Source organism: Mastigoproctus giganteus, chromosome 13, assembly GCF_048544385.1.
Source record: "Mastigoproctus giganteus isolate SK-2022 chromosome 13, ASM4854438v1, whole genome shotgun sequence".
NCBI lineage: Eukaryota > Metazoa > Arthropoda > Arachnida > Uropygi > Thelyphonidae > Mastigoproctus > Mastigoproctus giganteus.
In genome coordinates this window covers 7,259,631-7,286,008 of record NC_143587.1, presented here as the reverse complement: position 1 = coordinate 7,286,008, position 26,378 = coordinate 7,259,631, and the positions used below count along the sequence as shown (strand labels likewise).

At 35.8% G+C, this 26,378-nt stretch overlaps 1 protein-coding gene across 1 annotated transcript in view; it reads right to left on the bottom strand.

Moving 5' to 3' along the window:
• Positions 1 to 26,378, bottom strand: part of LOC150075743 (uncharacterized) — a 158,248-nt gene that overhangs the window by 58,579 nt on the left and 73,291 nt on the right. The window contains exons 7-10 of the mRNA XM_090387866.1: positions 23,870 to 24,025; positions 14,888 to 15,022; positions 9,604 to 9,721; positions 2,075 to 2,232 (exon numbers count right to left, since the gene is read on the bottom strand). Of these exons, the coding sequence (XP_090243992.1) occupies positions 2,075 to 2,232; positions 9,604 to 9,721; positions 14,888 to 15,022; positions 23,870 to 24,025 (567 nt within the window). The remainder of the gene's footprint in view (positions 1 to 2,074; positions 2,233 to 9,603; positions 9,722 to 14,887; positions 15,023 to 23,869; positions 24,026 to 26,378) is intronic.

Here is a 26,378-nt window from a genome sequence, read left to right as displayed (position 1 = left end):
AATGAACATTCACTGGGAAAAAAAAAAAGAAAAAAAATGCAGAACTGTACTTCTTACATGCAATACGACAGGCACAATAAAAAATAAAAGCTGTTTGTAATTGGGGGAAGTGAACATCCACGTGTCTTCACACAGACAAAAAAATCTGTCCACAGGGTCAAAAAAAATTGTTGGCTTTCTGAAGGAATGGGACAGAGAATTATTGCAAGTCAGTAAAAAAAAAATTGCAATCACTTTAGGTAATTGTACAGCTCACCCAAATGTGCAGTTGAACATAAAACTAGTATTTATTCCAGCGAATACAACATCCATAGTGCAACCTTTGAAGCAAGGAATCAAAAAGGTTTTCAAAACATTGTACAGAAGTGCAATACAACGATAAATTATTGCAAAAACTGGAGAAAGCAATGATGCCAAACTAAGGATATAGCAAAAAGAATTAACTTATTAGATGTAGTGCATATGACAGCTAGTGCTTGGAATTTAATTTCTAAACAAAGAATCAAAAACTGTTTGCAACAGAGCACAACAGTAATTCATTTCATATTACACAAAATTTCAACGAGCAGGTAAATATTGATGAAAGTCTTCAAATTGACAATCAGTAAAGGATGTAGTCAATGGAATTATACCAGATAAACCTGACACAGAGAACAAGGAAAATTCTGATAACGAAGATAGAGGTTCAGAGGGTTATGCCAACAACCAGAGAAATTAGGAAATCTTCTGAAGTGTTAAGGAGTTCATTAGAACTTAAGGAGGGAAAAGTGATGACGACAAATTGTTAGATTACAAGAATGTACTGAAAATTTAACAGTGAAGAAATAAAATTTTTTAAATAGGTTGGTATGTTTATGTTTTTGCACACATTGATTTTTTTTTTTAATTTGTATATATATATATTTTTTTAAATTTCAACACTGAAATCGGTTGATATGTGTTTATATTGTAATTATGTATCTAGAGTACATATATATAATGTACTCGACAATAAATAAAGATTGGTAAGACAAACAACTTTTAATATTTCATCAAAAAAAAAAAAAAAATCCCCCATTAATGTTATCAGCCACTTACTGTTATCAATTTTCATAAACCAAATGTGATCACAATAAGCAGCATTCATTGTACGTTTCACCCAGAAACAAATCAACAAGTTGTTTTGACCTAAGTGACCATTTGTGATGGTAATATTGCAAAAACAGCTCGTAAGTGCTTATGTATTATTGTCATTTATTTATATAAAATTAACCTTAAAACAAAATTCCTCGAATTAGATCCAAGTCTGATTTACTGAACCTTTTAAGGATTCCACAATAATAATCCTTAGTTAGTGTCTTTGTAGTCAATGAAGAAATGGTAAGAAAACACCATGAAATGTCTGACTCCATTACGTACATATTTCCAATTTGGAAAAAACTTAATTATACACTAGGTTTGAGCGTTTTATCTTATCTTCAGACAACACAGTTTACTTATGCACCATGCCACTCAAGGAATACCTTAAACTAAATCCTCTTGAACCAGAACAATATGCACTTGACTAATCTATTCTGGAATTCAGAGATGTATCACCTAACATGTCACCTGAGCCTCTGACAAGTCTCCACTTTTATTTTTCTCTAGGCCATCCCACCAAGTTTTTATTTGATATTGGTATACTATCCAACATCAGGAACACAGAAAAGAATTGCCAGAGAGCTAGGATTATCTACTAGATTGACCTTGGTATACATGCCAGAGGCTATACAGCTGATGAAATCATGGCTTGTACATGAATCATCTATGACCACACCCAATCTGAGTTCATCAAGAAAATATTCTCAGATGAAATATTCAAAGTGTATATCTGGTAGTGATCACTACAAAGTAAAAATTAAACTTACAAAATATTATGGTAATTTAAATTAACAAAACAGATACTTTAACAACTAAATGCTGTTACCAAAATTCATTACTACTGAACTTAAGCTTACAAGAAGAATGTAACTTAGTTGAATTATCTTTACAAAAGTTAAGGATTAAATATACAATATCATCACAATTAGTAAATAAATTACAAAATCAGACTTACTCGTCACACATATAGGAATTCATGAGCTCGAATCGAAAGTTCTGAACAACAAGATTTTTCTTATACATGGCTTCACATGAGGATTTAAAATTTGTGATAATTTTATCTACCTCTTCTTTCAATTGATCCAGAACTTGACAGAGAAATTCATGTGCATCCTATAAGAAAATAATTATAATTACTTCAGAGAATTTAAAGAACCTCTTTAAACTGTATGTATATATTATGAGTTATATTTTTGAAAGAAAAAGCTTTAAAATTGCAGCCCCCTCTCTCATTTTAGTTCTATTAATAAATTTACAATTATATAACAAACTGTCTCATGATATTTTCCATATACAGTAATACCCGAAGTTACGCGATAGGTGGGTCCGACGAAAATCGCGTAAGTCGAATTCGCGTAAGTCGGGGTACAACTTTGCATATAAATACATATAAATTTTGCTTAATTGGGACCAAGGACTAACAAAAACACTAGTTTAGAAGAAAAATATTAATAAAATTGCAGTTCTTTATACATATTAATACAAAATATGTATTAAAAAAAAACAAATGACTTACGTAAAAAAGTTATTTCGATGTCGATGGCTTCATAAAATCTAACAAATTCGTCTGACGACACAGCGCGTTCTTTTTTTCACGCAGAATTTCTTCGTAGCAAGCTAATAATTTTTTTATTCCTTGCTTTGTAGCTATAACGCGTTCTTCGTTGGAGTCTATGTTTTCTAAAATTTTTAAGCCCTTTACAATTGAGCCCTTTTCAATTTTCAACCTGTCAAGTTTGCAATTGTCATGTGCTTTTCGCCGTTGCTTCATTTAGGCCTGTAGCACGTGCCTGTAGCATATCACATGGTCTTTCAATTCACTCAAAGCGTTTCACAATTTCATATTTTTTCTCTATCGACAGAGGTGGACTGGCCATAAGCCTTACCGGGGAAACCCCGGTGGGCCAGTATGATTTTGGCCATAAACCATAGTATGAGGCCACTATAAATTTTCCCGGGTAAGAATTTTTGACCCAGTCCGCCTCTGTTTATCGATAACTGCTTTTCTTTTTCTCTCTGAATCTGCAGTGTCTTCACCAGGACGCTTCCTTTTCACACCTTTTAATTAAGTATTTTACTCATTTTTAGGGAATAAAGCACAATTACAAAACGAGGAGGCACGCTTGATACGCATAAACAAAGCTGCGCGCATGTAGCAACTGAATAAACAACACCATAAAGGCAGAGATACACTATTAACACCTCACATTTCTAGGGGTTACTACCATAAAACAATAAAAATCCAGTTGCGTTTCTGCTAGTGAAATCTGTTATAAACTGGTAGTAAACTCGATCTAATTGCATTTGCGATTATACCGATAGCTGGAATTGTGTTGGTTTTTACGTTATTATGGTGAAATGTGTTTCCCCTTCACTGATATAAAAAACATAAAAGCAGCAAAGTTGAATTTTGTTCATCTTTCGCTCTCATTCTCCGCCGTCGCACCGTATATCGATAACATATGAAAAACGACCTTGAAGATAGTGGGCGGCAGCGTTGCCAAACGAAAAAAATCAAGAACCGCGTAACTCCGAGTTCGCGTAAGTCGGGGTATTACTGTAATCATAATATTGGTATGTATCAAATACTGTATGCATATTCATTTGTAAATGTGTAATTCACTAACATATAAATTACTGCCCTATGCAAAACTATTACTCTGGAAAAGAGGATCCACTTCAATTTTTTTTTTTTAAAGCAGATGCCTGAAGTGCAGCCAAGACAGTGACTTTTACTTATGACAATGGCTGTAATTTCATATAAGATGTGGCACTAAGCATGTCACAAGATTTATTTTGCATAGTGTCTGCATGTTGCCCCTGTACATCCTGGCATTACTTACTGCATATGCTAGTGGTGTGCAATCCTTAGATGTTTGCTGTGGCACACCAAGTGTTATCAACTTTCACAGGTTAACATCTTTAAATCTATATGAAAATAATGGTAAATGACACCTGATGGCATATTTTAGCACAAAGGTAAAATATGTAAAATGTTAATATTTTTCTCTCAATAATGTCACTGGCATGCTGTTTGCCAACTGTGGGCCACAAGCACCCAATAAGTGTTGTGCAACCCATGAAAACATGGGTTGCAAACACTTATTAGGCAACCCATGAAAATATCTGAATTTGATACCTTTAATTTAGACACAAAGGTAATCCAAAGTTCATCTGTAGGCATATTATGGTTGGCCACCTGAATCCTGATACATTTTAATTATAACCACCATGTATATATGGTCTTTTTTTTTAATCATTACTGCAAATTTCCCTGGAATTTTCACAATTTTCATCTATTTATATAGACACGCTTTTTACTGGACCCACTGTATGTCTGTACAGTTGTGCTAATAATTAAAAATAATTGTTGTTTGTTTGTTATTTGGTTTTTAGGAGCATTAGCAACTAAGGCCATATTGCTCCGGGGATATGTGGTGGTCATACCCTGACCATTCCACATCCTCCGTATTTGGTGGTCATGGGCTCGAACCCCAGTCTAATCAAGAAGCGTGTGCTATGCACTACTGCTCGTGTCCACCTGGCTATGGAGGCGCCTATTAAAAATAATAAAAATGCAAAAAGGAATAGCAGTAAGCATAGAGGCAGGCAGATCGATGATGTCAAGTAAGTATCAGAGAAAAGAAGACATACTGGCTATGGCTATAGATAGATAGGAAAGCAAGCAAGCAAGAACATCATAACTGCAATAGTCCACAGGACTTATCAATGACACACACAGCTCTATAGATCATTATAATAACACAGATCACAATTACATCCAGTGTGTAGAACTGTACACTGGATATAACAAATTTGAATGATGAAAAGACGCAATTGGTCCTTGAGGTTGTCACAGGCATTGAATGGTCCTTGAGGTTGTCACAGACATTGAATGGCCCTTGAGGTTGTCACAGACATTCTCTCAGATAGGCCAGACAAGCTTTACTTGCTACCTGGGAGTCTAAAACCCCGAAGGAACTCATATTCGAGTGAAACTCGAGTGAAGTGAACCGAATTTCAGCAAAGGCCGGACAGTCTATGACAGCCAAATCCTCTGCTTGCACCCTCATGAAGATGGGACTGTTAGTAATCCTGGGTATAACCTCCCATGCACAAGCACACTATGAGTGATCACCAAGGTGCGAACCAACATAAGCATGGGTCGATGTGTGGCTCCCACACCACATGGAGTAATGCTGCCACTCAGTGTTACCAGGCAATACTATGTGGTAAGATGACTCTCATCAACCGGTGCAGTACCACCACTTTGCCTATTGAAGGCTTGAAGTGGTGGAACTCATGTTTAGACTCCAGAGCTAAATTCCAGTCAACCGTTCCCAATCCCTTCCATCATGCATTATGACTGATGACTTTTGAGGTTATGATGAACAACATGGCGAGATCCAATTTTCCTTACATTTCGAGGGTACAGCTCTAAAACAGTGTTCACAGGCTGGCTGCTAGTTAGTAATCCGGACCGAACTTATTGGTAATTCTTTGGGAGGCTTCCAGATCAGCTAGTGTGTATGTGGGGAGCATTGTCAAGGCCACTTTATGTCAAGGATCTGGGTATATTCTTACCATGTGTATGCCATATCCAAAAATTTCATTACTTCATACAGCATGTCTCCCCCCACTTTTTCTTACTATTGAATACAACACGAATTGTCAAACTAATAGCTTATCTACGAAAAGATCTAAACCTCCCAAACAACACTTCCTAGTTCATTTCACAAATATACATGGTCTCAATTCTAACCTCAATGATGTCCATTTCCACTTGCAGTCTGCCAAACCCCAGTCATGGGGTTTGGCAGATTTTACTGACAGAATCTCAGTTATCGGTTGATTCAACTACTGTTCATCTCAGTTGCCCAAATTATTCACTGCATGATTCCTTTCGCCTCAAAGGTGGTACTTGTGCATACGTTCGTTCCGATATTCCCTGTCAGACACACAGTAATTTGGAATCTCCTCTTTTCAATCTTCTCTGGCTTAAAATCTCTCTACCTCATTCTGTCAAATTCATCGGTTGTCTTTACCATTCTCCCAACTCCACTAATCACTTGGAGCTCTTTGACTTCCTCTCTTCGCAACTTGACTTTCTACAGTCCAACTTTCCTAACAGAGGTAATATTCCTTGGCGATTTTAATGTTCACAACTCCAGCTGGCTTTCATTTTCTAGTCACACAGACCCAGCTGGTAGAGACGCTGAGGCTTTTGCAATTACTAATGACCCTGCAAAGATTGTTCATTTATCAAGAATACCAGACAATCCTAATCATAAAGCCAACACGCTTGATCTTTATCTCACAAACAACCCTTCTAAGTACACGGTCGAAGTGAGTGGTCCTTTAGACACCCCGGATCACAACTTGGTGATTGTCTCTTCTCCAATGGAGTCCTTATCTCATGGATATTCCCAACCTTGTATTGTTTGGTATTACAAGAATGCAAAATGGGATTACCTGCAAGATTTCGTTTCCTGTCATCCATGATCGGATTACTGTTTCAAAACTTCTGATGTGAACGTTTGCTCAGTTGGTGAAATTATTCTTGTAGAAATGGAATCCTTAAAACAAGCCAATTGGAAACAATTGGCTTGTTTCCAATTCTTCAGTTTCATTTTCTGCCTACACCAAAGCTTGCAACAATTGTAAAGCAGTTATTAATCAGTCCAAACTAGATTTTCAACAGGCTTAAGAGAAGAAAACTTTCTTCTTGCCCTAATGGTAGCTGAGCATTCGGTCTCTTGCCAAAGCTATTGGCCGCAACTTTTGCCCATCTCTATTCCCACCTCTGTCAAAACAGATGGTTCTGTTGTCACTTCAGCCAAGGATCAGACTAACCTGCTAGCATCCCATTTTTCTTCCAACTCATGTATTAATGATCTTGGTAAAACACCTCCCACCATTCCAAACATGCTCCATTCAATGCCCCCTGTGGTCTTCCCTCAAAAGGATGTCAGAAGGATTTTGAAGAATCTTGATGCTAAGAAAGCTCCAGGTTCCGACGGTATTTCTCCACTTGCTCTCAAAACCTATGCTCCTGAACTTACTCCTATTCTTTGCTGTCTTTTTCATTTTCTATTTCCAAAAGGTGTTTTTCCTTCAACTTGGAAATTTGCTCATATCCAGCCCGTTCCTAAAAAAGGTGACAAATCCCACCCATCCAATTATCGTACCATTGCAATTACTGCTACTCTTTCTAAAATAATGGAGAAATCAATTAACTGCCAACTCAAACTACATAGAAACCTTCCGTCTGATCAATAATCGCCAGTATGGATTCCATCAGTGTCAATCCGCTGCAGATATTCTGGCTTATGTTACCCATTTATGGACATATTCAATGGAAAAGTTCGGTGAAACATAAGCAGTTGCTCTTGACATCTCAAACACTTTCGATTGTGTTTTGCATAAAGGTCTTCTAAGCAAGCTTCCATCTTATGGTTTGCCAACTGTGTTTTGTAGTTGGTTATCAAGTTTTTCTCTGATCACTCACTGAGAGTGATAGTAGATAGCTCTCTGTTTTCTAACTTCTCCACTAATGCTGGTGTCCCCCAAGGTTCAGTTCTTTCCCCGACTCTTTTCCTCTTGTATATTAATGACCTTCCATCGACTGGAAATCCTATTCATAGTTTTGCCAATGATAGCACATTACATTCCACTTTCCATTTTGAGAAAATGTGCCCTGCTCAATCAGCTTCAACTTCTTGAATATCCACTACCAATTCCTTAAATGCCCAATATCCAGGTAATTCTCCAGTGGGGCAAAAACAACTTAGTTGATTTCAATCCTTCTAAAACTCTGTCTTGTTTTATATCTCAAAAAAGGATTCTTCTGCTCCTATGCTTATCTTTGGTAACACTCTGGTTTCTAGACAAAATTATATATCTTTTTTGGTGGATTACCCTGACTTCTAATCCCTCTTGGCACAAGCACATTACAAATATTGCTTCCTCTGCATCTAAAAAATTTGGTTCTCTTTCAATCTCGGTGTTACTTTTCTCCCAAACAGCTGTTTACTCTGTACAAATCGCAAATCCACCCTACCATGGAATATTGTTCCCACGTCTGGGGTGGTGCCACCAAAACCTCTCTCAGGCTTCCAGATTCCATTTAGGGGAAGGCAGTTAGGTTAATTAATGACTCATCTCTTACAGTGTCTCTCCACTCGCTGTCTCATACCGTGCTGTTTCTGCTGCATGCCTTTTCTACAAGTACTTCCATGGGCACTGTTCTTTTCTTTTCTTTTTTTTTTTTTTTGTTAGTTGTTGCCACATCAACGTCTGTGGCCATAATGCACCTCCCAAAGTTTTTGCATTTTACTCTGATCCAAGCCCGAGACAGGATTCGAATCCGCAGCCTTTTTGTTGACAGTAGGCACTTAATCCACCTGGCTAGCCCGGTTGGCACACTGTTCTTTTGAATTGGCTTCTATAATTCCCACTCTCTCTCTTTCAAAATAGTCCGAACACGTGCTGCCACCAGCCAACATCCATTTACTGTCCAACTTCAAACTCACAGAACCAACTTTTCATCTTCCTCGTTTATTCATTCAACTGCCGTTTTCTGGAACAACCTTCCTTCATACGTATTTCCTGAAAATTACAGTCTACAGAAATTCGTCTAATGTCAACAAATATCTTCTTTCGTCTTCTCAACCTCCAACCCAAGCACAGTACTAAGTACTATAGGTTCTAATACATCTCGTATTTGGGGCTTTCACAAAAAAAAAAAAAAAAAAAAAAATATATATATATATATATATAAAGATTACTATTAAATTTCAAATATACTTTTGCTTATTGTAATTGTGTGGGACTGTGTCCACATAGTTGTTGATTGGTTATTTTGGTACACTGGTTGCTTTAGGCATAGTGCATTAGTTATATGGTCTTTACAGTGCATTATGTCTGTAAAAGTATACTGTGATTTGCATGTTGAAAAATCCAGAACAATTCATTGACAATCCCATTCCCTCTGCCTGAAAATGACAAACTAGTCTTTACTGAAGAGACCTTTAAGAATTCCTTCAGTCTCTAGTGAAATTTGGACCTAGACCTCTTCAAATGATCAAGTGACAAACCCAGTGTGTGCATGTGTGTCACCATAAATCATTTGTCACGCTGCCTTTTAAGATAAAGTGTGTCTTATCAATAAAATTTTAATTCAATAAATGCTAACTTACATGTGTGTGGGAGGGTTAATGCTCCAGATTGAAGCATTTTATTTAATATAAATATAAAACAATGGAAATTTATTTTTCTCTTATAAAATACAACTGCATAATTCATTTTTTTAAACAATATAAAAAGAAAGAAAAGAAATATAAATACAGTTTTATGCTAGAAGTAACTGCCCATCAAAATTTATAATCACTTTAAATGATAACATCATAAATCATTTGTCACACTGGCTTTTAGAATAAAGTCTGTCTCATGAATAAAATTTTAATTCAGTAAATGCTAACTTACATGTTGCCGGTCAGTATTAAACTCAGGGGCTACAGCACAGACTGCTTCTTTTACCTTTTCCAAAAGACACCTGTTATTATGAGCATCTTGTTTAGATAAAAAAAGATCCATCATAGACCTAAATAAACAAAAATAAGATTCCAATAACTTCTTTAAGTTTAATGGTAGGGTTAAAAGACTTCTTTGAATTAACTAAATTTATTTTGAATTTAACTGAACTTTACAGTATCTTGGAATAATAATATCGTGTTTCAGTAAGATTATATATTCCCTCCTCAAGTGATTATAACTGAAATATAACACCATGTTGTTTACATTGCTTCTAGAGTCCTATACATTCTGGGACAAGGGAATAAAGTGAAACTGGGGAGGGGGGAATTGTAAATAAAATAAAACAAAACAGGAATCTGTTACTCGCATCTACCCTGATGGCTGCAAACACCAGATTGATACATCTAGATCTCCTGCAACAAAGATAATGGAAAAATTGAATCTTATTGGGTGGTTCACAATTCGCAGGAATATTTAGAGGCTGAGGCACCAGAGCAGGTTTGTTTGTTATTTGGTTTTTAGGAGCATTAGCAACTAAGGCCATATTTCTCCGGGATATGCGGTGGTCATTCACTGACCTTTCCGCATCCTCCGTATTTGGTGATGACGGGCTCGAACCCTGGTATAATCAAGAAGCATATGCTACGCACTGCTGCTCCTTCCCACCTGGCTACAGAGGCGCCACCAGAGCAGGTTGAATGGCTGAGGACCCATTGCTGGGTAGATCTAAATCCTGTGATATTATAGTTACCTTAGAGGTGATGGTGTAGCTATTGCTAATCTGGATACCCAAACTACCGAGGGAGGAAAAAACTCTGTGGTAGCATCTACGTTAGTGACTTGCTTCATGCAGGTTCTGACTGAAATGATAGCTCCGCCCAATTTTTGTTGGATGTTCCTGCTCACTGCAGATTTAATTATAACTTTTTTTCTTTTTTGTAAGTCTAAATTGGTGGCTTTCACTAATGTTGTGAAAACCAATGTTGCTACTCTCTCTCTCCCCAACCCCAGGTTATCCAATCTACTGTAACCACTGTGCTCCATTCTTCAGTAAAGCTTACAATACTGACTGTCAAGGTAACATCTGGCAGTCAACTTGGTAAATTGTATTCGTATTTGGGAGGGGGATTATTTATTCCTATATAGCAGACTGATTGTGCCTGTGAATGAACCTGATCACCGTCTCTTACCCTCTTGGCAGAGATGAAGCCTACCATTTCTATGTCAACACAGCAAAGGTGATGAGCATATTGCTGTCCTTTCCACCAATCACATGATCCAGTTTTTGAAGTTGGGAGGATGCTATAAATTTACATAGTTCTATTACTAATGTGAAATATGGCTGTGGGAAGCAGCAGTGAGACGGATTTGCCCAACTGTTAGTATTAGTGTTAGCCATATGGACTTATATAGTACAAGGCTTTTGCGGCACAGAAGAGAGTTGTTGTTGTTTGGTTTTTAGGAGCATTAGGCCATATTGCTCTGGGGATATGCGGTGGTCATTCGAAGAGAGAGAGAGAGAGAGAGAGAGTATATAAAAAAATTGATAAGAAAAACAGACTAATTATGCACTTTCCTCCTCATTTAGGAATGAGGAGGAAAGAACAACTTGCTGGCAAGGGAGTTGCTGAATGTGTTGGATATGGACATTAGAAAAGGGAGAGATTTGTTGCTCGCCAACTGAAAGTTTGCAGAAGGAAAATTCTCAAAGCTTTTTTTTACTTTGGTCTCTGATAACTAGCACATCAACACAGAGTTCACGAATTGGAGTGAGGGAACCCACTTCTGCTATGAAGACCTCAATGGAGTGGAGTAGCAGGTTTCCTATACTGAGCCCATTCCTTTGGAGGTAAGCGTTACCTCAAAAACAGAATTAGCTCTCTAGCTGTGAGATCCATCATATTCAAAATGTTATTGTCAACGAAACAACTCATACACCAACCATTAAGTTCAATTATTACTGTAAACAAATGTTGATACAAAATAAATAAAATCTGAAAATTATGTTTAAATTATGTTTACAATAAAATAAAATACTATAAAATACTTACAATAAAATACTATAAAACGATATGTTTTATAGTATTTTATTGTAACGATGTTTTAATTTATATTATTTTATGGTAGATTATGTCAGTTTTATTTTATTTTATTATAAATACAGTTACCACATTTTATATCGGTTTTATTTATTTTATTGTAAACAAAATCTTCAGATTTTATTTATTTTGTATCAACGTTTGTTTACAGTAATAATTGAACTTAATGGTTGGTGTATGAGTTGCTTATTTCGTTGACATGAATTTTCCCAACCTCAGAGGCCTTTTTCAGGATATCAAAATGTTATTCATAAAGGTGTAAAATGGCACGCACAAGAATGGCTTTAACTTCTTGGGGGGAAAAGAACTGGTGAATGTTGGCTGTACATCAAAGCTTGCCAGAAATTCATGTTGTATGGAAATGTGTTCCAAAGGTATTCAGCATTTTTCGGTGATGTTGAACCTCCCTAAATTTCATTAAACTTGGAACAACAGAAATCTGGCAAATTATTTCTTTGCTCAGCCATCCTCATGTAATTTGACTCCCAATGGATTTTTATGAAATTTTATATTTTGCAATCAGAATTAGAAATCTGGCAATGGCAATTATTTCATTCTTTTCAAATCCCCCCCCCCACACACACAAAGCAGCTATCCATATATCATAGCTGAAGCACTGGATTGTTTGTCACTGGCATGTTGAAGGAATGAATGAGAAAAACAGAAACCAAATCTTTTCAGTTCATGCATAAAAGTTACTGCTTTTTGCTTTTTTTCTTTTTATAAATCATGAATTAGTCAGTCCTCATATAGCACAATAGTTGTGTTCCTAGGAACCCTCGTGCAATGCAAAATCGTGCAATATAAACAACAAACCCTATGGGAAAAATAGGGTTAGGTGCCGACCACCCAAGATTGAACACACATTTGTAACCAAAACATTACCAAAACAATAAATTATCGTAATAAAATATGTCAAGTATTTCATTACGACTATTACGTAATAAAATATTGCTAATGCTTTTGCTTCTAATGTAAGCAAGCTTGTTTTTTGTTTGATTTTCTATCCAAACAGATGACAGCCATTCCATCTCTTCCAATTCTTTGTGTCTTAATCTAATGGATTTTAATTACACTTTGAGTCGTTCCTGCTATGAAAGTTTTTATTTTCTCTGCATTCTTTGTAATTCTCGGCGTTGCCTCATTCAGGCCTGTAGCACGTGCAATATCACATGGCCTTTCATATCGCTCAAAGTGTTTCACAATTTCATATTTTTTCTCTATCAACAGAGGCAGACTGGCCATAAGCCTTACCAGGGAAACCACGGTGGGGCGAGGCCGGTGTGATTTTGGCCATAAACACTAGTATGAGGCCACTATAAATTTTCCCGGGAAAGAATTTTTGACCCAGTCCGCTTCTGTTTATCGATATTGCTTTTCTTTTTCTCTCTGAATCTGTAGTGTCTTCGCCAGGATGCTTCCTTTTCAAGTATTTTACTCATTTTTAGCATTAGCAGAGGCATTTGATGCAAGAAAGCAAGCTTATGCAGCATCAGCCAAAAAAAAAAAAAACCCACTTCCACTTCACACCTCTGTTCATTCAAAATATCTGTCCAGCTGAGCCTTAAACTTATTTAGGCTATCAACTTCCACGACAAGGGATGGAAGTCTGTTCCACCAACCAACCACCCGCTGGCTAAAGGCAAATTTCCGCACGTCTATCCTACATTTTTAGGGAATAAAACAATTACAAAAAAGAGGAGGCATGCTTGATACACATAAACAAAGCTGTGCACGTGTAGCAACTGAATAAACAACACCATAAAGGCAGAGACAACTCTATTAACACCTCACTAGCTCACAGTTTTACTAAAGCACATTTCTGGCGGTTACTACCATAAAACAATAAAAACAATTTCCAGTTGCGTTCCTACTAGTGGAATCTGTTATAAGCTGGTAGTAAACTCAATCTAATTGCATTTGTGATAATACCGACATCTGGAATTTTACGCTATTATGGTGAAATGTGTTTCCCCTTCATTCCTATCGTGTTGCGTTCAGTTGGGGTGATTCCGTGTCCGACTGCCATTTCTTGTAAACACAAAGGCGAATCATGCATAAGCGAATTCGGTTCGTGTTATATACGATATCATTCCCCTATTTATAAATCGTGTAGTGTAAACACGTGTTATACAAGGACTGACTGTATTACTATTTGCTAATGCATCTGAAATGTAATGCACTGTGTACCATAACTAATTTGCTTATAATTTTTACTTTCCACAAACAGATTTTCTTTGTACAGTTAAAAAAAATGTGATAGATTATTTGGGCATTTTAAGAGCAATGCACAAAACTAGAGATAAAGCACAAACTGTATGTTAGTTGTAAGTTGCTTTCTTTCATAATGATTCAGGTTATTACGTGTAAGGAAATAGTTTCACTATTCAATACCAATCTGAATCAGTAAGAAATTGAAAATGAAGAAATTAAGAGGACATTATCATAAACATACAGTACAACCTCATAAATCTGACATCTTCAGGACCAAGCACATGCCAAATTTTTAAAAATTCTGTTGAAGGCTGTGCACATAATATTAGTATTCAGGAATATATTTATTCATTATTATTTATGAAAAGATTAAAATAACACACACACCATCAGTTTTAACACACAGCCAAAGGAATGTGTTTATCTTATCCCATTTATTTCATTTTATGCCATTGTTTGTCATGTCTATACAAATGTACATTTTTACAGGCTGAACTGCATGTTGTGTTGACTGAAAAAACCTGGAACAATTTACAGGGTGGAACCCTACTCCCTTTTCTCCATCTGAGATCAGCTAACTTCAGCTGCATGTGAAGAAACATTTAGAAATTTCTGTGTGGACTACAGCAGGATTTAAACCCTGATAGAACTCTCCAAGCAAGTTGTGGAACTGTTCACTGTTATGGAGGACAAATGTCAAATAGTGAAAATTAAAAATCAACGGAAATTATACACAAATAATCCATAAAATTGAGTTTATTATATTCTGAATCTTTTAACTTTTTAACACATTAACTGAATATAAGAGAAAAGCATATGAATTTTCATGGGTGGGGCATACAAATGGGACATATGTATTAGTATTTCCATTTCATTAGTGACTGATCAAAATGCAATTACAATACCATTAGTTTACTCACCGAAATAGAGATCCTTTATCCAGATATGCATCATATTTCCTCCCTGTGTTTACCATATCATGAGTAAAACACTGAATGGCAAATACGGCTTGTAGCACAGAGTTCATATAGCAACTATTACCAATATTCTTAAACCTGAAATGAACAAACAAGAACATAAAGCAGACTGAAAAAGTTCTGATAACAGATTTATCAAAATTAGATATGAAAGGATACAACTGTTTGTTCTTCTATTTATGCTGTGCATTAAAACAAACAGTTTTAACTTACACTTAGAATTATAATCTTAAGTTTAAAAGCATCAGTTCTGCAAATTTCAACATCTAGAGCAGGGATTCCCAAACTTTTTAGACATAGGGAGCCCCACATTAGAAAGAAAAAACATTCCAGAGCCTTAATTTAAAAAAATACACTAAAAATAGAAACAGTCGGTCAATAGCACTAGTATATATATATATATATATATATTATGTGAGGTAAAAGTTAGGCAAAAGTAATAAAAATAAATAAATATGGCTATGTAGCTATCATTAGAGGCAGCAAATGCACATCCTCCACATGATGCCTAATTATATCTGATAATTAAAATAAATATGATATTTAAAATAAAAACATCAGCCAGTAGTACGGCAATAATGCAGAGCGAAACGAAACGCAAAATAATATAAAATAAACAAACAGGGAAGGGAAAGTAGAGATAATAGGTAGTCGATAATCCCCTGTAAAATTTAGTCAATTAAGTCATTAAACCCAATCAATAAAAAATGTAAATTTAAAATAATGCCAATTATAAATAATTTAGCGGTACCCCCCTCGAAGGTACCAGTTCCAAAAAAAAAAGTGAAATATCACCAAAAAAGGTTTAAGAAACTACCAAAAAACTAAAATATCAAAATAATAGACTGACCATCATGCCCCATATCGACAGAGGACCACGAGGCCAATAATGGTCATGGAATCGCTGCATTTCAATCGTCATACAATTGGCATTATTTTAAATTTACATTTTTTATTAATTGGGTTTAATGACTTAATTGACTAAATTTTACAGGGGATTATCGACTACCTATCATCTCTACTTTCCCTTCCCTGTTTGTTTATTTTATATTATTTTGCGTTTCGTTTCGTTCTGCATTATTGCCGTACTGATGTTTTTATTTTAAATATCAGTAAATTAATAAGAGGAGTTTACCTCAATATAGTACGTGGAACACTTCCGTATGATACCCTCCAGAAATTAAAACGGAAAAAACGAAAAAATCGACAACTTACCGGTACATTAAAGTAAAATATAAATTATTAAAGTAAATTATAAATAATTAAATAATCAATTTAACACAATTCAAAATCAATTCAAAACAATTAAAATACAAATTAACGCAATTAAAAGAATCTAACGAAAATATTCAAAACGACTTTCCTTCCTGAAGCTGACAATGCTTTTCGACCGACTGTCGTGATCACAGGAATGAAAATGAGAATTTTCATTCCTGTGATCACGACAGTCGGTCGAAAAGCATTGTCAGCTTCAGGAAGGAAAATCGTTTTGAATATTTTCGTTAGATTCTTTTAATTGCGTTAATTTGTATTTTAATTGTTTTGAATTGATTTTGAATTGTGTTAAATTGATTATTTAATTATTTATAATTTACTTTAATAATTTATATTTTACTTTAATGTACCGGTAAGTTGTCGATTTTTTCGTTTTTTCCGTTTTAATTTCTGGAGGGTATCATACGGAAGTGTTCCACGTACTATATTGAGGTAAACTCCTCTTATTAATTTACTAATATCATTATCAACGTAGAACATATTGAGTATTACAGCTCTGATTCATACTATCTATTTTAAATATCATATTTATTTTAATTATCAGATATATATATATATATATATATATATATATATATAACACACACATTGATAGTCCAAGGTCACTCAGAAAAGGCCAAATTTACTTTTATGTACAGCATATCCTGATTCAATTTTATAGTTTTAACAAAAAATATTAACATTCTAAAATTTCCTCATGGACCCTTGGGCTCCACGGAGCATAGTTTGAAAAACCCTGATCTAGAGACTCGGCACGTGCAAAGTGATCTAACTGAGGTGTTTAAGGCTTTGAATGGCTTAAGCAAGCTAAATGCTGATGGGGTTCTTCTTCTTACTCATATTATGCACTTGAGGGAGCATAAATTCAAACTGAGGAAAGACATTTGCAGGTTGAAAATTTGCCTTTAGCCAAGTGAGTGATTGATTGATTCCTGGAACAAACTTCCAGCTGTTTGTTGTAGAAGTTAACAGCTTAAATAAATTCAAGGAAGAACTAGACAAACTTTTAGAGGGAATGAAGAAGAGAAATGGTTGTTGTTGTTTTTTTTTTTTTTTTTTTTTTGCTGATTCTGTATAAGCTTGCATTCTTGCATCATATGCCACTACTAATACTAATTTCTTGACATGGGTAGGGCATGTGACTAATAGTTATAACTATCTCAAAACTTACAGTGACTTTTGCAACAATGGTATAAAATATAAAAGGTATTCCAAGAAAATTTAAAGTCTGTATTTAATACAAAAACATCTTTAACATCATATCAAATACAATCAGCTACTAAATAAAATTCCAAATATAACCAATAGTACAGATTAATACTGGTTAATGAGTTCAGAGTATAACTAATTCCCATAATTCAGTGCATCTGCATTGCTAAGAAATAGTAAAAACTGCAGGTGAATGCCTGAATACTTGCTTAAACTGGGAAATGAAAGCACCACATCTGATAAAGCAGATGGAACTATTTCAATGGAAACCATTGTGGAAACAGTTGCGACACTTCATGAACTGAAAGAAACAAGCCTTATTTTATAATATCTAGGATATATTAATGAATTCCTTGTTTGACTTTTAAATATATTCTTCCACATGTTCCATATTAATATATTTGTAAAATAAACACAGATATCATTACTGCATGTTTCAACGGAACTAAAAATGAACAGTCAGTGATTTTTCATACAACTTGGTTTAGTTTTGAGAAGAGTACAGAATATGGGAATGAGCATGAGAGCAATAACCATTCTGTTCATGTAATGCAGAGAGATGGAGGGGGGGAGAAATCGACATAAGAAAGGCAGTTCAAGTCAGCATTTAAAAACAATACAATATATTTTTACACAAACTCTCAAAATTTAGGGAAGTATTCTTTTGTTATAGGGTGCCATTATTGTTTAAAAAGTGGGTGCAACGATGTTTCATCAATTTAGACATGTTCTCCATGATTATTCCAGCTGTTTTTGCTATTATCAAATGCTGAACCAGAATTGAAGCTTCACTAAAGTACAGAATATATTTAATAAAATTATTGCATTCACACAAGCATTAAGTTATTTAGTGAAGGTCAAGAGAAAGAAGTGGGAGCAATCCATAATACTTTCATGAAATCTTTAGAGGATCGATGTCATATACAAACACTATACTCAGAATTGCTATGAGTATAAAAGTAACCCTTAAAGGGGCCTTATCAATTTAATGAAATCCTAGCACTAACTTTAAACTTTCAAAATGCCTGGTGATCAGACATTTGTGGGCAGAAAGGTAAAAACAGGTTTCTGGACTAAAACAGGCAAAAAAAAAGCAGTTTTTTTTTTCAAACGTATGCACTGCACAAGAAATTAAATTTCATTGGCAAAGCACATATTTTATGTTAAAACACAGGCACAGGATTCTTTACCACTATGTTTTTAAACATTAGCTGACCTAATATTTTTCAGTCTGTAGGTTTCTGTTTGGACAGACATCAACTAATTTTTCAAAATGATCATATAACTTTATCTATTTAAGAAAATGAATAAAACCTCCACCAAATTAGCATCATTACCTAAGGTAGAGCTTCAAGGGTTCTTTAGGGTTTGGTAGAAAACTGAATGAGACTTTTCAGGCATGAGTGTACAAGGTACATTCAACAAGAATATGATTCACTGTAAGTGGAGAGTTGCATTGCACACACTGTGGAGAATCTTACCTGTGAGAAGATAAAGGTGAATGCACTGACTGTGACCAATTCATGCTCTGACTAGGATTACTTCCTTCTTTCTGTTTAGATGGAAGTTGGAGGTCCATAACTGCAGTTCAGGTTTTGTTTTGCCACTGAAGGATCCATTATTCTCTACATATCCTTTGTATATTACATTGGTAGTCAAGGTATGGAACATAATGTGATATTTTTATGTTGGATGGATGTTTAGTGGGATGGACTGCGCATTCATTTCCTGATATCTCAGTGTTGCCTAGGATCAAGCAGAAGGTATTCACTTGCTGGAGTTGCTGGATATTTTTGGATTTTATGTACTTTACTAAAGGAGGAGATATTCTATATGGAAAGAGATATTCTGTAAGGCTTTTTTTGGATGGACAGGTGCATAATTCATCTGTATAGCTGCTGCATTCAGTGGGAAGTGATATGGAAATAGTTTTATGAAGGAAGAAGGCTGCAGCACCAACTCCACTGTCACTTTGACCCATCAGTATATATTTTTGTAAAATTACAGATAATTCTGAAGTTTTGTTTATGTTGACATTTGCAAGGGAGTGCTTTCCCTTGCAAATGTCAACATAGGAAATAACTGTCACAGGATGGTTTAATAGATGACCATGGCATATCTGGACTGTTTGGATCTTGGAAAACTTTGTCAAGATGTATATTCCAAGTTTGTGATAATGCCTGCAATCTGATACTAGTAAGCTGAGCTGCCCTCAGTTTATTTCTAAAGTCCATTGTGGACTGTGGATCATTAACTATCATCCTAATGGGGTGGGTAGGTAACTTCAAAATGGCAATGTTCTATAAGCTCCTATAGCAATCCTGAGGGCAGAATGTTGAATAGGGACAAACTGTGCTAGCATGCTATACCTAGCAGAATCATTCACCAGGGCATCGTAATCAAGGCGTGATCTGATTAGGGCTCTATACAAATAAATTAAGGTGTAAAGATCTGTACCCCATGATGTAGAAGAAATAACTCTGAGCATGTTCATTTTTTCTAGCAAGTTCTCCATAGATATCTGATATTTAACGTATTCCAAGAAGTTCAATTTAATATTGAAAATGAGACCAAGGAGACCAATGATGTTCACAACTCTGATAGGATGATTTGTTAAGCGTAGCTCTAGACTGGATGCACCTTCCGTTTGTTACAAAAAGTGAATGATTTCAGATTTCTGATAAGAGAGTCAATACCCATTCTGTCATCCATATCTGAATATTATTAATGGAGATTTCGACCTGCCACTCAATGATGCTCATATTCTGTGAACTGCAGTCATTAGCATAGAGGTACGAATTCACAGTGTTGGGAATATTTTTGGTCATTGATTTGTTCTTATTGCGAATAAGGTGGCACTGAGAACAGAGCCCTGTGGGACTCCCTCTTGTACATATGTTTGCGAGAGGAAACATATGTACAAACCAAACTTGAAAAGACCTACGCTGAAAGAAGTTGTGTAAAATATGGCAAGTGGCCTCTCAGGTCAAGGGAATGGAGATCTCTCAGGATATTAAAACGTCATGTGGTGTCAAAGGCTTTCGATATGTCGAGGCATACCATGATGAGGTGCTCATTTCGGATAAATGCATTCCTGATGTTTGTTTTAGCTTTGACTATGAGATCCAAGGATGACAGATTTTTTCTGAAACACTGATTATCAGAGATCATATTTTGGGAATCAAGATACCATGTCACTCGAAGGTGAATAATTTTTTCCAGGGCTTTACTTAAGAATGGGTCTATAGTTTTCAGGAAAAGAGTGATCTTTCTTTGGTTTGGGAATTTGCAGTACATGGGAGTAATGCCAGGAACTGGGGGAAATGAATGTTCAATGAATAAGCAATTGTAGGTTAGCAACAAAGATATTGATTTATTATCTGTGTTGGAGAATTATGTAATATATTCTGTAGGGTGTTTAAAACAGGGCCAGCAGCACTGTTTTTTTGAGGTAGATGTGATGAAGTGATGGAGCATATGCTGTTGAGGCAGACAACTATGAAAATACACTCCTTGGATCCTTTTCAATCTCTGCAGGAGTAGAAAGCAGTTTGGAAAACAGTTTCCATGCCCGGTGTTTTTCTTTTTCTTTTTTTTTTTGCCCTCTTACACTGTTCATTCCACCAATAATTATGGTTCTGTGGAATGGTTGACTGTGATTGTGGAATTGTAGTGCCAGGTAAGGTTTCAATGATCTGATCAAAGAATTTTGATGGGAAGTATAATTTCAATTTTATGCGGTGTTTTGAGATTATCAAATGTGATGTTTGAATTTTACATATTAATAGGAAGTGATCACTGTTGAGCAGATCAAGAACCGTTCACTTGATACTAGGAAAGAGGGACGGAGTGTATTGCAGAGCAGAGGTTGCTTCTGTAGAGAGAGAGAGAGAGAGAGAGAGAGATGGATGGATGGATGGATGTAAGTTGGAGAGTCAGTATTTAGTATAGTTAGATTTTGTCTATCAGTGAGCATTTCAGCAAGTTGTCCTCGTACATCTGCACTGGTAGAACCCCACAATGGATGGTGTCCATTGAAGCTACCCAATAAACAGAAAGGGGTTGACAACTGTAGAATAAGATCTTCAAGTTCATGAATGGTATAGGGATGATTGGGTGGTATGTAAATCAAAACCAAGTGTCAAAGTAAAGCCAACTATACATGGAGGTTTTTAAAGGAATGTCTGCAAGGTACTCGTGAGTCAAGGAGTTTAGCTACCCCTAGACGAGCATTATTTGTAACAGTTCTGTTTTGCCTGAAAAGCATGTAATTTTAACCAAGAGAAATACATGTAGTGCTAGATTTGTCTCTTGTAAGCAGATGCCAACAGGATGACAACAACTAATTAACTCATGGATAACGCCACTGTTATTGTAAAGTCCTCTACAATTCCACTGTATAATAAGAAGCATTATTTGATTTTGGTACATCAGGATGATTCCGACTGGTTTTTGTTTTTACTCCCAGACTGTTTATAGCGATCAAGCTTCATCTTCTTTCTTCTTGGAAAGATTGGGTGTCTGGCATTGTCCATGTCATCTTCTGCATGAAGATACAGGACAGGTTCACCTGGATCAGATTTGTTAACCATATCCATGTTTTTTAAAGTAATACTGCTTATCATGCTAGTGGAGCAGAATCACTAAGTCCGTAACAATAAGAAGGTCCATGTGGTGCAGATGGTGGAACTGTGACTGGAGTATTGTCAACTGTCTACTATCTTTTGTTCCTTAGGTCTATTCAGTTAAGTGATGAGAGCATAGATCAAGCCAAATCTGCAATGGATATGGTTGGGAGAACTAACATTTTAGTTGGTGTTGCCATTGATTGATATTTTTGCATTGCCACTATATGTGCTTTTGGGTGCATTCAGCATAATTTGCTTCTTTGTTTCTTGGTAAATAACTTTCTGTTTTACCCTATATTTCTGAACTTCCCCCCCACCCGTTTTCCAGAGTTCAAGGTTTGAAGTAGGCTGGATATTCACCGTTGCAGTTTGGAGTGTGGTGCTCCAGTATCTCAGTCTGTTTGCATATGTTCTTTTGACCCACAGTTTGGACAGACTATCTTCCCAACAAGCCATTGGCAAGTGGCCAAATTTATCTTATAAGGATTGGAAATAAAAGGTCATACTCGGCAGTTCAGATAGCAAGCTTTGACACCAGATAGTAAGATAGGTACCGAATATCAAGATGTTGGGTGTGAGAATAAGATCGCCATCTTTCCTAATCGTGATGCATTTGGCTTGCATAATTTTTTGTTTTTTAATTACCAGACCAGTTCATTTTCTGTTATAGTGATCAGGTCCCACTCTGCAATTTACCCCTTGGATGTATTTAATGCTGCATGTAGGGTGACCTGCACAGGTAGTCTTCCAAATTTTGTTAGCTTCAGCAGAGTCTCAGATTGTTTCTGACTCGCTGTTTCTACCAATAGGTTGCCAGATCTGAGTCTTCTCACCATTTTGGGAGAACCATCCACATTTTCTACGCACTATTTTATAAGAAATGGAGAGAGAGTGCTCAGATTTGTCTGATAGAGAATGAAAGAAAAGGAATGATGGGCATTCCTGTTGTTGTGTGTCTTTACACAGTTTTTTTGACTTTGTTGTGTCATAGTTTCATGGTCAGCTTCACTGGGAGTGCCAGACGAACACCTAGGCTGCTCAAGTTCAGGATAATAATAAATAAATAAATTTTTTGTTTATACTCCGTGATGGCCACACAGTCAGGAGTTCACAAGACACAGAGAATACAAAAAACAGCACTGTAATTGGCAGCCACAGTTATTCAAAGCACGTATACTTTGCACCCTCATGCCTGACCACTCAGCCATGGTGGCCTTAACAATCGTTGTAATCCATGGTTAGCTCCTTTTTACAGTGGGGGAAATTCACTTTCCCTCTCAAGGTTCCAGCACCGGGAGGCAGGAGCAATGCAGCTAAGAGGCAAAGCAGCTGGAAGTGTTAAATTGGTTAGTAAAAAAATTAATATATGTAACAAAAAGAAAGGCAAATTTCCTTTCTCTCTTCTTACTTTTGACTAAGTATAGAACTAGTTTATAAAAGAACTGCTGAAAGAAAATGATATAACCTAAAATGAAATTTTATCACTCAGAAGACTGCTAGATAATTCGCAATGGAAACACTTAAATCTTAAATTTGTTTTACACCCGAGGCCAGGCCTATTGTACAAACTTGACGGTCAGGAGTATTTCCAAAGCTTCATCAAAAAAAGGAGTTCTAAACCTATTAAAACCTATCATCATAGGTTTTAATCATATGGAGTGAGTTCACTTGTGCTTATTCTGTGTTAAGTTCAAAAAGCAAATTACAAAGAGATAAGCTCTTTCACACATTATCATAAAATGAATATGAATAACCAGATTTAACATTTGCAAAACAGAATGATGTTTTCTGAATTTCTGGGAAAATATCTTACCCTGCAAATGGACTGTTAAGTTTATTACAGATAGATTCTACAGATTCTTTCTCTTCTTTTTCTTGAGCTGTTGATAGCCGGGCAATTATGGGAGATTTGAGACGTTTTGGTGTTGTAATTTCTACTAGGGGACTTCTTACAGCTGATAAAAGTTTCCTAAAAAAAAAGTTTCATATAAAATAGTTACATATATTCCACTATTCCACATGCACACATATATAAAAGCCTAAAAATATTTTGGGTATGCACTCTACCCTACTGGACAGAAAATCAGAACACCACCCAAACCACTGCATTTTCTTTGAAATTGTCAGTTTTGCTTTTAACTTGATATTTCAGAAATTTGCTCTTTTCCAGCCAGTTCCTAAAAAGGGTGATAAATCTATCCCAATCATTGTCCCACCTGCACTTACCTCAATTCTTTCCAAAGTAATGAAGAGAAACACATCAACTGTCTCACCTTCCAAAACCTTTAATCAATAATTTCCCACACAAATCCCACCTATATCAATTCTCTGATAACACCCTGTCCTATCTTACTCATCTCTGAACAAATTCAACATAAAAGTATGGTGCAATTCTAGTAGTTCCTCTTGTTTTGATCACCTTTGGATGCCGCCAAAATAACTTCCATCTTTGGTTTTGTCATTAGGTAATGGCCAATGACTAACTTCTAAGTAATGTAGTGCCCCAGCCTCCAGGTTCCCTGACAGGAAATCCTATCCAATTTTGCAACATTACATTAATATTCCACTTTCCAGCTGGAGAGTGGGATATATATAAACAGCTTCACCTTCTTGAATATACACCTCCAATTCATTAAATGCCAACTTCAAGATAATTCTCCAACGGGACAAAAAAACTTGGTTAAATTTAAATTCAATCCTTCCACCCTTATAAAAGAGCTGCTGCTGCTCCCATGGGTCATCTTTAATAACACTGATTTCTAGACATGATCATGTCTTAACCCTAACTTCGAAAACCTCTTTTGGCATAAACATATCATAAATATGTTCACACATTTGGTATGGCGGTCCTGAAACCTCTCAAGCTCAACTTCTATCCAAAGAAGGGTCGGGTTAATTTATAACTCATCTTCTACAACCCTTTCCATTCTATCACATACAAATTCAGCTTCTGCTGCATGCCATTTCTGCAGATGCTGACACCCATTCACTGTTCACCTCCAAATTCACAGAACTAATTTTATCCCTTCCATAATTATTTATTCTTTCTACATCTGATCTTGGGAACAATCTTCCCTCACTGAATTTCCTGAAAATTAGAATCCAGAGAAATTCAAATCCAGTGTCAACAAACATCTTTTGTCTTCCCTACCTCCAACTTATACACAGTACCATAAGTATGAATTCCTTTTGTGTTTGAAGTAACATTTATATATATAAAAAATTCCCATATGATAAAATAACAGAATTTTTCTTGCTGCTGGAACAAGACCAACAGTTGGTTCTTGCAATGAAATTGAAGATACATTTGAAATTTCTACCAAATATTACACTTGAACAAATGACAGAGTACAATGCTAAAAAAGGACACAGGAAAAGTGAACAAAAGAGGAAATCAGATCGTGAAAACAAGGCCTAGTTCTAAGAGTAGGAAAAGTTCTGTTACATCATTATATAAGGAATAGTAAGTTTGAAAAAACTAAAATCCTGTTCCTAACCATGATTGTCAGAGTTGGGGTAGAGATTACTCCAAATGGGGGAGGGGGGGGGGAAATCTCTGCAACAGTGATGCTCACAACTTTCCATAGTGACTGGGCCACTTGCAAAGGTAGAGAAAATCACAAGAATCTCAGACTTCTAGCAGCAGTGAAATATTACGCTTTGCTTGTGAGGTATAATTCTCATTTTGAACTTTGTTAAAGAAAACTGTGTTCTGCTCATTTTATTAAAAAACTATTGGTTTAAGACAATGATTATAAAAAACATCAGGTGCAATGCTGAAAATGAAGGTAAATTACCAGTCTTTTTTTTTTTTTTTATCTTTTCACAAAAAAAATAAAAATAAAAAATAACTACTATAATTTTTTTTTGGACTATATGAGATGCACTTTATTTGTCTAAAATTCCCCTGTGTGTCACTGCCCTTTAGGCCTACTTTCTCTAGGTGTGACTCAAGAACATATGATCAAAATATGGCAGTTACTGAATTAGTCGATTATTCCAGGAGGACTTAAACAATTACAACCATTGGCCAGCTTAACTAGCAAACTTTAAAGCATTCGCGTGTGAAGAGTTGACTGAATGGATGGAGGCACAATATCATGATTTGACTCCAACAGGGAAAACGAATCAGCCGACAATTTCGTAAGTGAGCAAATGGAATTAATTGAATGTGAGACATTTTCAAAGAAATACAAAATCAGCAACAACCTTAAAAGGACTGAAGATAATGCACTCAGTGAAAAGTAAAGTTCAGACAAATAACATCAGTAGTCATGGGTGTGACCAGGAGCAATGAGGGTTTGGTGTTCTACAATTATTAA